The sequence below is a fragment of the Clinocottus analis genome, unplaced genomic scaffold (assembly GCF_023055335.1).
Source record: "Clinocottus analis isolate CAN_PGR_092001 unplaced genomic scaffold, fCliAna1.0.p SCAF_19, whole genome shotgun sequence".
NCBI classification, from domain to species: domain Eukaryota; kingdom Metazoa; phylum Chordata; class Actinopteri; order Perciformes; family Cottidae; genus Clinocottus; species Clinocottus analis.
In genome coordinates, this window is record NW_027175920.1 from 12,723,323 (window position 1) to 12,737,440 (window position 14,118).

The 14,118-nt window shown below is 45.6% G+C and overlaps 1 protein-coding gene across 1 annotated transcript in view; it reads right to left on the reverse strand.

Annotated features, from left to right (window-relative positions):
* Positions 1 to 11,819, reverse strand: part of LOC137789812 (ras-related protein Rab-26) — a 63,153-nt gene extending 51,334 nt beyond the window's left edge. Inside the window, exons 1-2 of the mRNA XM_068583615.1 lie at positions 11,550 to 11,819; positions 9,658 to 9,768 (exon numbers count right to left, since the gene is read on the reverse strand). Coding sequence (XP_068439716.1) covers positions 9,658 to 9,768; positions 11,550 to 11,726 — 288 coding nt within the window. The 5' untranslated portion in view covers positions 11,727 to 11,819. The remainder of the gene's footprint in view (positions 1 to 9,657; positions 9,769 to 11,549) is intronic.
* Between the last annotated feature and the right edge of the window lie 2,299 nt (positions 11,820 to 14,118).

The following is a 14,118-nucleotide window of genomic DNA, read 5'->3' on the forward strand; positions in this document are numbered from 1 at the left end:
TGGACGTTGGCTGTCTGTGCTGTCTGTGTCCTGGTGGACTCACTGTGTGCCTCCTGCTCGGCACCAAACTGCAGACAGTACACAAGCACAACTCAATATGTGTGCTAAAGTTGCTCTACGTCCGTTGGATGTGTGAGTAGCTGCAGCATTGGGGCTCATCCAAATTCAATCTTTTTGCTTTCATTTTCTGTGTTCAAATATGGTTTTGTATGTAAATTACATCTTCCTACACGGCTGCGTCAAAGCTTTATTGGTAACGGCAGCAATATAAATCTGAAATGCCAAAACACTGTTATTATATCTAGTGCATCGCGTAACAGCTCACTTTGTGCAATTCATGGTTATTGTTCACCGACTATCCGAGCTTGTTGCGTCAGGAGGAAGGGATGTGAACTCTCCTGTGCCGCTCGGATCAACACGTGAACCCTGGACTTGCTCCAGTGGAGCGGGTCTGAGGTCTTCAGCAGAGGTCTGCGCTGGAACTGGAACGCTCCCAACTCAAGTCGCTCTGAACTGTGAGAGTGTGAAGCGAAGCCGAGCCCCAAAAACCTGCCCTGGACCAACACGCCGGCAGAAAACCCCGTCTGGAAACTCGTCGCCGGATGCAGATTTCGGTCAACGCGTTCTGAACGCCAACCCCCCGAACCTCAACCCTGAAGCTCGGAAAAAAAACGAAATATCCTGAAAGCCATCTGGCAAGCCGAACGAGCAGAATCTGGTCGGAGCCGTTTCCACGCACTCGTTGCTTTGCATCGTTGTCATGGCTACTGCTCCATAACAACCGTCTCCTGGGAACCCAACAGGCGTTTGAGGAGTCGCGTGATGAAAAAAGGTAAAAAAAAAATTAAAAAAAGGTAAAAAATAAAGATAAAAAAAGGTAAAACCAGCAGACCAACACGCGTGCCGACATGTGTGTGCTTTTGTTCAATGTGTATCGGTCTCCAGCTCTTTGGACCACTTCACCGCTCACATACCTGCATCAGATGATGTAACAGGAGCATTTTCGATTAAGCAATGAGAACCAAACCCCGCAGCGCGCAGGGTCGGGAATGAAGGGAAAGGGAGGCGGGATGCTGGGTTATGTAAGAGGAGAGGAAATGCGGCTTTGCCTTTGAACTGTTCCTGGTGTTGTTTGTCCCGTGGCGGCCTATTAGCACGAGTGTGTTTCATCATTTTGCTTATTCATGAATACTGAAGTGCGTCTGCATATGGCATATGGCTTATTTTCAGCCGACGCCGCAGGACGAGAGCGAGCAACGCGGTGCGGACCGACGGGAGGCTTTTTTGACAGTCATGATGCTGACGAGCCGTTCTGTACTTTTACTGTGTTTGTTGGTTTGTTTGGCGGATTTTAAGGAGACGCTTGATTGTCATTTGATGGATTTAAAACTCCACCAGCACTGAAGAGTCCTCCACTTTTGACTGTCATGAGTATGAAGTAAGAAGGTCGTGAAGCGGTCGTGAAGGAACGTGAGCGGCGATAACCCTCGGGGCAGTTGCGTAAAACGACCTCGGCGCCGCGCGAGTACATCCTGGTAAAAGCCGGTAACAGACCATAATAACGTCAACGTAACACATGGATGTACAGCGAGGCCCTGAAGGGGCCAATGACTCATCCCACACAGACCAACTGAGCCATGTGGCCTCCATGACTGAAGAGCACTTCCACTGCGAGGGATTGTGTGAGAAAATCACCCTTCGGTGGTGATGGAGAGAGGGGAGTGGGGGGTAGGGGGGGAGATACCTGTGCATCGTTACCATGGCAACCAATGTCGTCCGGCGAGGTCAGCGGCCAATTCCAAAAGCGGACAGTCGACAAACAGATGGTTTGAAAGAAACCGTTTGCCTGCAGTCTGAGCGTAGCGTCACCTGGAGAGTCAAGAGTCACGGTCACAATGAAAAGAAAAAGAAGAAGGCGTTCCAGGATCAATGGACACTGAAGGACTGCAATCATCATCATCATCGTCATCATCATCATCAGTCCTTTGCTGATTGATTGGGGTCTATCGATCAGGAGATTAATTCTGCCGCAGTCTACCACTTCGTATACGCTTGCATTTAATGTGCAGAAATACAGATGTAGAAGTTAGTACAGAGAAGAAAAACTAAAAGAAGTGATCCAAGCGCGTCGTAAAAATGTCTAAAAATCAAATTAACTGACTTCCTTACCGGGACCGTGGCTTGCACCAGAAGGATTGCCGGCTCTAACATTAAACACATTGCCCGTTGACACTGTTGCTTCATGTTCCTCTGCAACATTTTGACAGACTGCGCTGGGAGCAGCAGCCAGACTCCAGGAGCTACAGGAGACTCTGCCTTTCAAAATCTCATCAGAAGCTACTAAACTAAACTAAACTAAACTTGTGGACCTGAAGTTAATCATTGCCTTTTTCCGAGCCCTGAACGCTCTCACGAAAACCAATTCCAGCGAGAAATGTCACGTTTTCTGATCATTTCCAAAGCAGCTTTTTCCCCCTCTTCGTCTTTACCGAAGAGGATAAACGTGTGGAGAGTGATTTATTTATTATCCCCTGGCTCAGTCCTCCATCTGGCATCACCGCAGACTCTTGAAAGCTTTAGCTCCATTTGCTCAGGAGGAACACCTAGCTGTGTGCCGTGAAGCAAGGCAGCATTGTTTTCTCCAAATCTACAAACGCAGCACGGAGGCCGACTGCCTTCAACTACGTTGTAGATTTGGTGAAAAGGTTTTGCAGCTTATGAACTTGATGCAAACCCGGGGGCGTAATGCTCTTTATTCTGTTCAAAAGTTTCTGTTTTTCAGTGTAGAGAGGGGGATCTATCCATCCATCCACACACACACACACACACACACACACACACACACATATTAGGGCTGGGTAAAGTTGAAAAAATTTAACTGATGAATCGCATGATTTTTCTGCGATTGATCACACAATGCGACAAATTCAATAATTAAGTAAAAACTAGTGTATTGCACGCTTTTATTTTGAAGTAATGTTATCAGAACAATATAACAGCACTTTGGAGCAACAGCAAGTTAACATACATACATATTGTGATGTCATAAGAGGAATGGTCATAAATGGGAGGTACATTCCTTCCCGCTGGTTGCAGCAAGGACTGCAACCAGCATGACATCCCAGTGACAAAGACTACAAGTCCCACTCAGCAGTGCAGGCAGGGGAAGGCGGCTGCACAGCTGAAAAGGATGAGGCTGATGAGCCTGAGGGGAGCTGGTGTGAGGTGGAAGACGGAAGGACTTATGTTTGTTTGTTTGGTACAACAACTGTGGTTGGAATTAAGTTTATTTTTTGTTAAGAACGATTTAAATACAGAAACTTTAACTTAAAGAAACCCTCGCCTGTCCTTATTTGTGTACCAACGCCTCACCTCATGATCCCGACCTCTCGAGACGTCACAATATATATATAGTTCATAAATCTGTTTTCTTTTTTTTCTGAACAGGTACCAGAAGAAACAAGCCACAGATTGAGGATGTAGGATCAAATGATGAGCTGGACTCCAAAGACAGGGACAAGATCAGGGAACAACATAAACAGTGTGTTCGGTAGTAAGGGTACCTGTGAGGGACAAACCACTCTTTGTTTTGTCCATGTTCAGTTTGTCCATGAATCGCCTTCAGAGTAAAAGAAGTGTTGTATTGCATTCATGGCGTGCATCTTCTTTATTTATTTTTTATTTTAGCTTGGCATTGTGAAGTTCAGGACCTTTGCATGAAGGAACTCTTGAACTGGACCTTGTTGAGTTTTAGTTGACTGCCCTGGTGTAGAGGTTACAGTGCAAACTCTCAGCAAAAAACAATCCCCAGAGCCGTTTCACTTCTTCCATCGTTAAATGAGAAAACATGAGCTCCATTTGCTCTGAGAGAACGGCACATTGTTTTTCAAAGCCCCCACCCCCGTATCCAACCCAGTGACTTAAACTAAGATCATATTGTAAAAAGTGCTGACCCTTTAACTCACGCCGCTGATGCTCATGGGCAGCAGCGTTTCACAACAAAAGCTAGATTCAAGATCTGGCTATTTAGAGATGAGTGAAGATGTTTCCCTTTTTTCCCCAAAGCTGTTTCTCCTGACAGAGTAGGTCGCAAGTTCACACACACACACACACACACACACACACACGCACACACACACACACACACACACACACACACACACACACGCACACGCACACACACTTCAGCAAACCGAGACACATGGCAATTAGCTTTAAAGGGCGGCGGTGAGGGTGGTCAATATGATCCTCCTGTCACGCTCCGACAAGAGACACACACACACACACACACACACACACCTACACACACACCTGCGTCAGTGCGAGCCGTGTGTTTAATGATCAAGCGGCCCGGAGCTGCAGGGTGAATAGGTGATGAAAAAGGAGATGGAAATGAGCGGTAGCGCACGTAATTAAATGCACACGTCATTGGGCGGTGGGGACGAGGAGCAGAAACACACTCTGCTATGTTTATTATTATAACACAAAAAAAATTAAAACTTCAAGACAGGAACCAGTAGAGTTTGAGAGCAGAGGTTGATTTCTGACTCATTTCGTTCTGTGAGGAGAAATATAAATAGATGAACAAAAGCGCTTCGTCAAAAGATATGTTTTTTTTCCCCCCCACAGGACAGTGACTCCTATTTCACTAAAGCACTCAAACAAAAGATTCAGGTTGTTAATGTTACAGCTGCAATAAATCAACGTATGGCTAAAGAGCAGCATATTGCTGCAGATACATTTCAGCGTTTCCTTCCCGGTATCTCTGCTATATCTGTCAAAATATGGAACTGTGCCCCATGGACACAACAGCGCCGGCAATTTAGTTTGAGGAGCTGCGTTTATTTCCCAGAAAAGCTGAACAGTTGGGCGATTGGGTCGATGTGTGAACGGATAACAAGCTTGTTTTGTTCCACGACTGATATGAATCTGTGGAGCTTAAGCGCCTCACACGGTCCACAAACAGTCAGGCGAAAGGGCATAAAGACTACTGACACAGAGAAGAGCGAGCTGGACGGCGCTACTTTACTTTGAAAAACAAACATTATTCTGGATGTACATCCTGGCGCAACTACTGCTCTCTCCGACTTCAGATAAAGCTGACCTCTGCTCCACCGTGTGGGCTGCGAGCTACAAATACACAGCCAAAGATGAATGACATCTCCTCAAATATCCCTGAACAGAGTGAACAACTGAAATGATGGGATTGATGATGGGATGCCGTTTAAATATCCTAACATCCACCTCACGAGCCTCCAGCGCGTCTGGCACTGGACGCGCTGGAGCCTCGTGACTTTTCTCTGGACTTTTTTGTGACACAAAGCCGACACTGAAGTGTTCACCGTGACGTACACAATGTCCTTATTGTATATTAAGTAAGCTGACGGAGCAGACTGATTTCAAAAAGACTTCAAGAGTGTTCTGCAGTCTCAATAGCCCGAGCGTTTCTAAAAATAAAACTCTTTCAACCATCTTTTTGAACGTCTGGAGCAGACGTTCAAAAAGATAAAAAGATATGTACAAAGCAGGAGATTAAAGAGAAGCCAGATTGAAGAAGCACTGTGTGTGTGTGTGTGTGTGTGTGTGTGTGTGTGTGTGTGTGTGTGTGTGTGTGTGTGTGTGTGTGTGTGTGTGTGTGTAAAAACCTTTGTAAGCCTATTAGACCAGCAGGCTAAATATATGAAGCTACAAGCAGGAGACGGTTTTGTTTCACAGTTACATTGTTATCTCTCGTTCCCTTCAGAAGCCAGCTGCACAAAAGCCAACAAATATGGTTTTAGGATGAATATTGAAAACATGTCGTGACTTTGTACTTTACAACACAAGGTTTGGACGGTGGGCTCCATGTGAAGAGGACAGCAGAGGCCGTCAGTCCAGGTTGTAAACATATAACTCATTTGATACAGCACGTAGCACGTAGCACGTAGCACGTAGCACGTAGCACGTAGCGCCTTCACTGTTTCTCCAAACATTGAGAAGACTTGTGGCCACCTGTTGAAATGTTGGATGTATAGATTCCATCATTTTCCCATTTTTGTAAAAGAAATCAAAGAAATGCAATCTATCTTCAATTTTTTTTTTCTTTTGTTTTACTATTTATGGCATGTCAATCGTGTTTTACTGCTCTAACAACTATTTTTGAGTCCTCTCTGTCTCTCGCCATGATAGTGCCGTTTCCATAGAGGTGCAGGACTTTTATACTGCGGTGAAGTTAAAGGCCATGGAGAGTAAAATGTGTCAGGTACAAAAACAATAAATGCACCAACTGGTTGGGATTCAGAGGGTTCAAAACAAACACACCCATGGGCACGCAGATGGGTGCAAGTGCATCGTGCTACTCACACAATGTGGCTGATGGGCGTGAAAACAACAACTGCGTCGGTCTGATTATACATCTTATTGTGTTAACTCGGCTCCTTTTCAGAACAACACCATTATTGTGACTTTCTGGACAGGCAACCGCATGAGATGTAATTTCTATTATTATGTTATTGTGCAAATTAAACAAACAACGCATCTGTCAGTGGCTTTTAGAAGTACTGGTCGGCAGATTAGGTTCCCTTTGTTAGCCATTTGGGTCAGACCCAGCCTAGCTGTCGTGTATGCTAAGCTAAGCCTACAGTCTAATGGCTCGAGTTTCATATCCATCATGCAGAAGTGAATGAGGCATGAAGCGTCTCATGTAACTCTAAAAAGAAAGCAGAGTAACCAAAAGTGTATTGGGCAAAATGTCAAACAATTTGTATATAAGTTATAATAAATAAAGAGGTCCTTACAAGGAGAGAGGGACAAATGTGTTGATGCGAGGGATGGATTTTAGTGTACACTGGAAAATAGAGAAGACGAGTGTATTTGGGGGACGTCAGTGACGCATGGTGTGGCTGAGAAATGTCCAAATAAATGATTCATCGCAAAGCTCGGCTCATACTGTCACCCTTCAGTATTGCACCCTGGAAGACGGTCCCATGGTGCACTGTAGGAGTGGTAATGAGGGCAGACGCAAGACAAAGCAATCCCACATTATAACAACACATTTAATGAAGTAGCATTTCACAGAAACTTTCACTTTCACTCAGCTCAGTCAGGCAAACAAGAAAGTCTTTGATCCCGACGCTGTGAAAGGTTTTTTTGGGACGTGGATGCTCTACATCCTCAGTTTGTTTATGGAAGTGATAATGAGTGAAAACTTCCCTCCATGAAGGCAGATTAGACGATCTTTATCTTGGATTTCACATCGACCGCCTCTGAAAAGACTGTTCTGGGTTGGGTTTGTGTCCATAACAAAGTGGTGGCCACCCAATAAAAATCGCCGCAGAAAAAGCCGCTCCCTTGTGTTGTGCTTCCTGCTGATTGCACTTGTACCTCGCCTGTTTGCTGATGCGTCGCTTAAGGGCTTCCCAGGTGAGGGATCAGGTTAACCAACAACCAAACAACTGGCAAAACCCCAAGCGATGCCCAGCGCTTTAAGTGCATGTGTGCTCCTGTTCAGGTACGAGCTTCCCATTTGTTCTACGGGTGTCAAGTAGCACACACATCCTGCTGGGCTGCGCTGATGGTGTGCTTTCAGCTCGGAGCTCATATCCTGAAAAGGTTTTTCCCCGTAGTATTATTATTATTAATTAATTTCCCCACAGGGCCTAATAGAGAATGGGTAAACCGAGGATCAGAGCGTGAATTAATAACTTCACTTTAAATTACCTTTTCAAAATGTGTCGTCTCCCATCGGGGAGATCTGGCGGTCACGGGGGGTTCAAACACCTGCTAATGAGCGCAGAGACAGCAAATAGACGCTTAAAGCCCGGTTGTTACATCAGCAGGACGTGTCTTATAGAAGCACTCCTCTTGTCAATGTGCCTGTTGGCCTCACTTAACCTTTAAGCTCAGAATAGTGCAAACAAGGAAGTGTCTGAACTCAAACAGCAGTAATGTAACAGACACAGCGAGACTCCCCAGTTTCTATGCATCATCCCGTCTTTCTTTAGCTTCCTTTGAGATAAACGGTCAGACTGCCACGAGCATTTTGGGAAATACGAGTGGGCTTTGTAAATGCCCAAACGTTCCTTTTTTTCTTATTTGTCCAACCATAACCAAGCAACTGTTATCAGGTACGGGGTGCCTGTCAGGCTTTGGGTTCCTCCAAAAGCGGCTTGCAGAACATGGAGCTCTGGTAAAAGCGATACTCGCCATCCAAATTATGTGGAGGGTCATTTGTTTACACGTTGGAGCTCCAAAACAAAAAGTGCAAAAAGTGATTTAACTTTAATAAAAGCTGCAATTGTTTGCAAACCTGGCTAGCTAGCTACTTACCAACAGTTAGCGCCGGGCGCTATGCCTTATGAATAACATGTTTGATATTTTCAAGTATACAAAATGAGGGGGACACTTACTCCTCAAAGTATAACACCAAGTTAATTAAGTGAATGTGAATTCATTTCACTTGTTTTAGTGCAAATGAGAGAATGCTCCTGCAGGAGGTGGCCTCCGTCCATACGAGCCGGCGCCAGAAGGTTTGCTGCGTCTCCCAGCACAGTTTCAAGTGGAGGAGATACCGGGACAGGAGCCACGACACAAGGAGAGCTGGACAGAGCAACAGCAGCTGGACCGGCGTCTGCTCCTCTGTGCGAGGAGGAGCAGGAGGAGCTAGAGCCCTACAACACGACCTCCTGCAGACTCTGTGAGGGATGCGTAAGGGCCCCGACGTCCTCTCGCGGCATGTGTGCTCACGGCCCGGCACCGTGCAGCGCCGTTGGCATTAGCCAGATAACATCAGGACTGGCAGGTTCGCCATTGGCGCCCTGTTTTCCTCTCAGACGAGAGCAGGTTCACTATTAGTACACGGATGTGAAAGGGTCCGGACGTCCCAGACGTCAATCCAATTGGGAACCTCGGGGACGTTTTCGTATCGGTGCGTAGCGCCACAGACTGTCCAGGAGCTCACTGATGCCCTGACCCATGTCTGGGAGGAGATCCCCCAGGACGACACCCGCCGTCTCATCAGGAGCAACACGGAGGTAGTTTGACCGTCTTCTTTCAAACTTATTATGTAGAGATATTATGAATAATGCTGCGCCATCCAATACTTGGGCTACTGAGCTGCGTTTCCCTCTTGATTGGTCTGGCTGACGCGCTCCTGCTGTGCCTCCATCACCTCGCGTTCCTTTGACTGTTTAATGATCCACGAACAGGTTGTCTGGTATGAGATGAGCTTTTTTCTCTCCCAGCCGCGGTACAACATTAATATGGTCCCACGATTAACCCGAGGTTGCTAGCAGCGTGACTTTAGCGTGTAAGCGGTCAAAACCTTTTGCCTTTCCCAGAGTCTAACACCTGCCATCAATCATGTTGTAATTGCAGATACAGATACTCCCAGGAACACAGAACAGCGCCACGCTGTGTACATATTTAGTAGTATAGTTTGATCCCATTTGACTCCTAAACCAGGTTTGCGTGTCAGCGAAGGTACTCGGGTGACACTCTGACACCTTCAACTGTGTGATTCTTTCATACTTGCGCAGATCACACTTGGGGGGCCGACAAACCATCAAGTTGGCTGGAACGGCTACGACGAAGACATTCCTGTAACGTCGTTTTAGACTTTGTACACTTTTCCTCCGACCTTGTGTGTGCGTGAGTGTGTGTGTGTGTGTGTGTGTTTACCCTGAAGTCGATGCCCACAGTGGAGATGAAGCTCCCAGCTAGAAAGGCTCCATCTTTGAAGCGAACCAGCAGACAGGTCTTCCCAACACCTGAATCCCCGACCAGCATCACCTGAGACACCGACAGGCAGACAGCATGGGAAGAGAGCGGCTTGGAACTTATCTACAAATACACAGCAGTGTACAAATACACAGTAGTGTGCACACAGCCACACACACACAATCCCATCTACAGAGGAAACAGAGCGTCACACTCAGTCCAGTAGGAGAGAGAGTGAGAGGTGAGACCCAGAGTTGGTTTGTCTTCCATTTTTCTCCCATCAGACGACACACATCTCAGTTCTCTTTCGAGCCATTTGACACGTCGGGAGGATCCAGGATGCTGCATTTGCCACGTTATGCTCCGATATGGAAGTGTAATGTGTTTGACTCGCTGCGAGCAGAGGCGACGCCTGTGATAACTCAACTGTCGTGTGCGTTTCACAAAGCAGAAGTTCAGCAGGGAGCAGTGGTTTTGGCAGGCCTGTCATCCAGAAACAGTTGTTAATCACGGGGCAGATTTAATACCAGCTGCCACCTTCTTGATGGTTATTGTGATTTGCATATGCTCAATGAAGACCTGCATTAGTCTTCATCATGTCCATCGGACACTTGCCACTAATTATTATTAGTTAATTTGTTGACCTTTTGTTCATACTTTAATCATGTTGGCAGGACGAGAGAGGAAAAAGGGAAAATGCAAGTACATACTTGTTTAACTGGCGGCCACACTGGTTTTATAAAATCCCTGCCGAGACATAAAGTGTGTATTTTTTAAAATTGTTTTTGCAGTGAGCAAGTAAATGATAGCTTGTAGCTACAATTATTCTGATGTACACATTTAAGTGCTGACTATGTATTGGTTTCTTAAAAAAAAACTGAAATTGGCTGGTGCATGTTGGGAGTGTGGAGAAGCAGCCAGATGTGTTGTCATTATGTCCACTGCTACAAAACAAAAGAAGCAGGAACAAAGCCCACCTCCTGTGCTGCTGGATCATAACGGGAAACACTCTCCACCATCTCCTCGGATTATACTTGTGGCGCATTATTGTTCCACTTGGACAATAACGCTGTCGTCCCTAAACTTTTGCCTCTGCAGGGGGACCAGAGGGTGTACCTTACTGCGTTTTAGTGTTTGGAGATTGAACTTGGGACAAAGCAATTTTAGGACCGTGCCATCAGTGGGAAATAATGGTGAAATTATACACATAGCACTGCAGAGGCACATTAATGGATGCACATTTCTGCCTAAGAACTGCAGAGATGAAAGCATAACAAAGAATAGAAATTATGCACCGTAAGTCACATTTTAATTTTATATTGAAGTTACAATTTAAGACAACATTATGAAATAATGAGTCCAATTTGAACTTGCCATCTTAAGACTTTCACTTGAGTAAAAAAAATGTGCAATACTGAGTCACAATTTTAATTCAGTGCGACAAAACTCTGAAAATATAACTTCAAAATCAAAAGTTTAACTCTCAGTGAAAATCATGACACTTGTTTTTTTTTTATTTTTACGTCAAACTGTTAATGAAGCTTTGCCTTTTCTTTTCTTGGTCTCACGCTTGGCTATAAAAGAGGAAAACTAAATATGAAACATACCGCGCCTTGCTTTAATGATTCACTCTGCTCCACACACATACTTCAATCTTGAAACGACACTACAAAATAAATCCAAATTTAAAAACTTCGGAGACAAACCAACCGGGACTCGACTTAGTTTAGAATTTATTTTGTAAAAAACGCGTAAATTGGAGTCTTGTTTTCATTGGTCGCGTCCGCCCTCGCACCTGTGGTCAATTACTCATTGATTACTTGATTGAAACACACGCGCGTGGGCTCGCTCACCTTGAAGGCGATGTCGTAAAACTCTCCGCTGTTGCTGATGGACGGTCTGCTGGGGTAAACCAGTCCGGAAGACGGAGCGGCGGCGGCGGCCAGACCCTTCCCGGTCCTCCCGCTGCCCGGCGACGCCTTGGGGCTCCTGGAGCTCCCTTTGCCTTTCACTGCCTTCTTCCTGGACATGGCTCCGACAACCTGTTCGGCTCCCAGCAGTTACAAACTGGACGAGTGAGGAGGAGAGTTTGGAAACGCACGAGATGGCTCAAAGACCTTTTTTTTTTTTGGGGGGGGGGGGGAGTTGTGGTCGAGGCGAAATAAGTTCACCCGTGCGTCAAAATCATGACTGTGCGTAAATTGGAAAGGGTTGAATGGAGAAATAGTGTCTCCAACGCGAAACAGCTGTTGTCCCGGCGGTGCAGCTGGATGACTATAAATCTGGTTCACAATGTAAACAGCTCTCACTCCTCCCTCTCGTGTTGTGATGTTGGGAGCGCATGAAGGCATGGTTGTGCGTTGATAGGGAAAATCCACCCTAAAACGGAAACGATGTACTTCTCCAGCAATGTTGGACATTGATTCTTACCATTTTTTTAAATTTTTTTTTTAAAACCCCAATCTCATGCTTGGACTAACAACACTTAAATGATTGTGACGTTTCTGATGCCACTGTTTTGATGATAGTCAACGGTTGGTAGACACTATTTTTATCTAATTACTTTTAATCCAAATATCAGATGAAAAATCTCTTATTTTTTATAACTAAATATCTGGCGTCTGGGACGTAGACCACCATCTCTGCTCAATCTATTACGTTAAAGAGTGATGTAAACATATTTGTAAATTCTGGTTTTAGGGTGTATTTGTATTTTAAAGGTGCAGGTCTATGTGGCAGCTTGTATTGGGAAGCTAAACAGTTTATTCACGGACATTTTGATGTTCAATGCTACATTACTCCAGTCAACAACTATCCAGACGCTCCCTCTGCATTCTGGGTAACAGGTGCACATGTGCAGCAGGTGGGCGTGCTGTGAAATGGGGCACTTTAGAGCTGCCTGGAGTGTGTTGTCACAGTGTGGCCGGCAGCTGCATGTTTTACACGGTACATTTAAATGGATGGTACTTGTATGGCACTCCACATGCTGTTACACGACATGTCATTCACCCATTCACAACCTGACGGCAGGGGCTCCCATGAAAGGTGCCACCTGCCTGTCAGGGTCCATCTGAGCATTCACATCCAATCACACACACCGTTGGCACTGCAATTTGGGGTTAAGTGTCTTGCCCGAGGACGCATCGATATGGACCAGAGGAGCCGGGGATTGAACTGCTATTCTCAGCGGCCCTGTGACGCGTTTGGGATTCAGAAAAGACTTATTTCTGTGGTTATGGGAAATGCGAATGAAACCCAGAGGAAAAAGTCAGCTTTCATCAGTGAAGGTAGTGAAATGTATTGCGTCACGTTAGGCATGGCCACACAAACGCCACACAGGTCCAGAGGACTGAGGACTGGGTATAGAAAAAAATATGAGCATTTATTCAAGGCCACTGTCAGGCTTCATGTGAGGTGTCCACATGTGTTTATGAAACATGTCCAGCTCTGGAGTCGCATACTTATATAACACATATACAAGTAGGTTGTACATAAGTAGTAGGAGGAAGTATATAAGTATGACACGTACTTATGTGACATATCTGGTATACTTTATAAGACACATACTTATATTAAAGGAGTCGGGATCAGACAGAGAGAGAATGCCTGACAGCTCTTATCAGCATCTTTTCAGCTCATGGGTTTTCCTCCTTGCAATGTTAGCATTTGGCTTCATCATCATCATCATCATCATCATCGGGTAACCTAGCCAGTGGTGCAGGTTCACACGCACATACAAATGCTCAGCAGGCTGTGTAAAGGAAACACAGAGAAGCTCAGATTACAACACTTACAGAGGGAGTTATCTTCACAAAGCTGCTATATAAATAACCTGTCATCTCTGGGAGAAGAAACCACTCACCAAGAAGTCTGCTGCTTTGACTTAAAGGTGAAAATATTTCAGTGTCGAGTTTGCGGCCAAACAGATGTGTTCTTGCAGGTTCAAAAACAACTTTTAATTTAGAGCCTGGCTTCTTGTGGAAGGCACAGACTCTACATTTGAAAAGAAAAGCTGTCATCTTTCTCATCAGTCAATACAATGTAAGGGAGGCGGCATCGAGTGGCCATTAAAGGAACTGCATGAGGCGACTGTGCAACACCTTGATGAGGTCTCGGCTCGTCTTCGCGGCAGCAGAGCGTCAAATTAATAATTTTCTAAAGAGAAAGCTTGCTCTTAATGCTTCAGCTTTCACTGTCGTGGATCCGTCCGCTGACTGGTGACTCACTGGAGCGACTTCCTCTGCAACAATCCAGTTCAGTTAGAGGCCTCCACACCAGAGAGATGCCCAGTACCACCAGCAGATGGGCAGTCTGACTGACCATCGATTCGTCTGCGAGGCCGTGATGCGATTCACTCGGCTCACTTCTACCGTCCAGACTCTTTGAGCTCTCCTGCCGCCCCCACTGTTAATATTACATCAG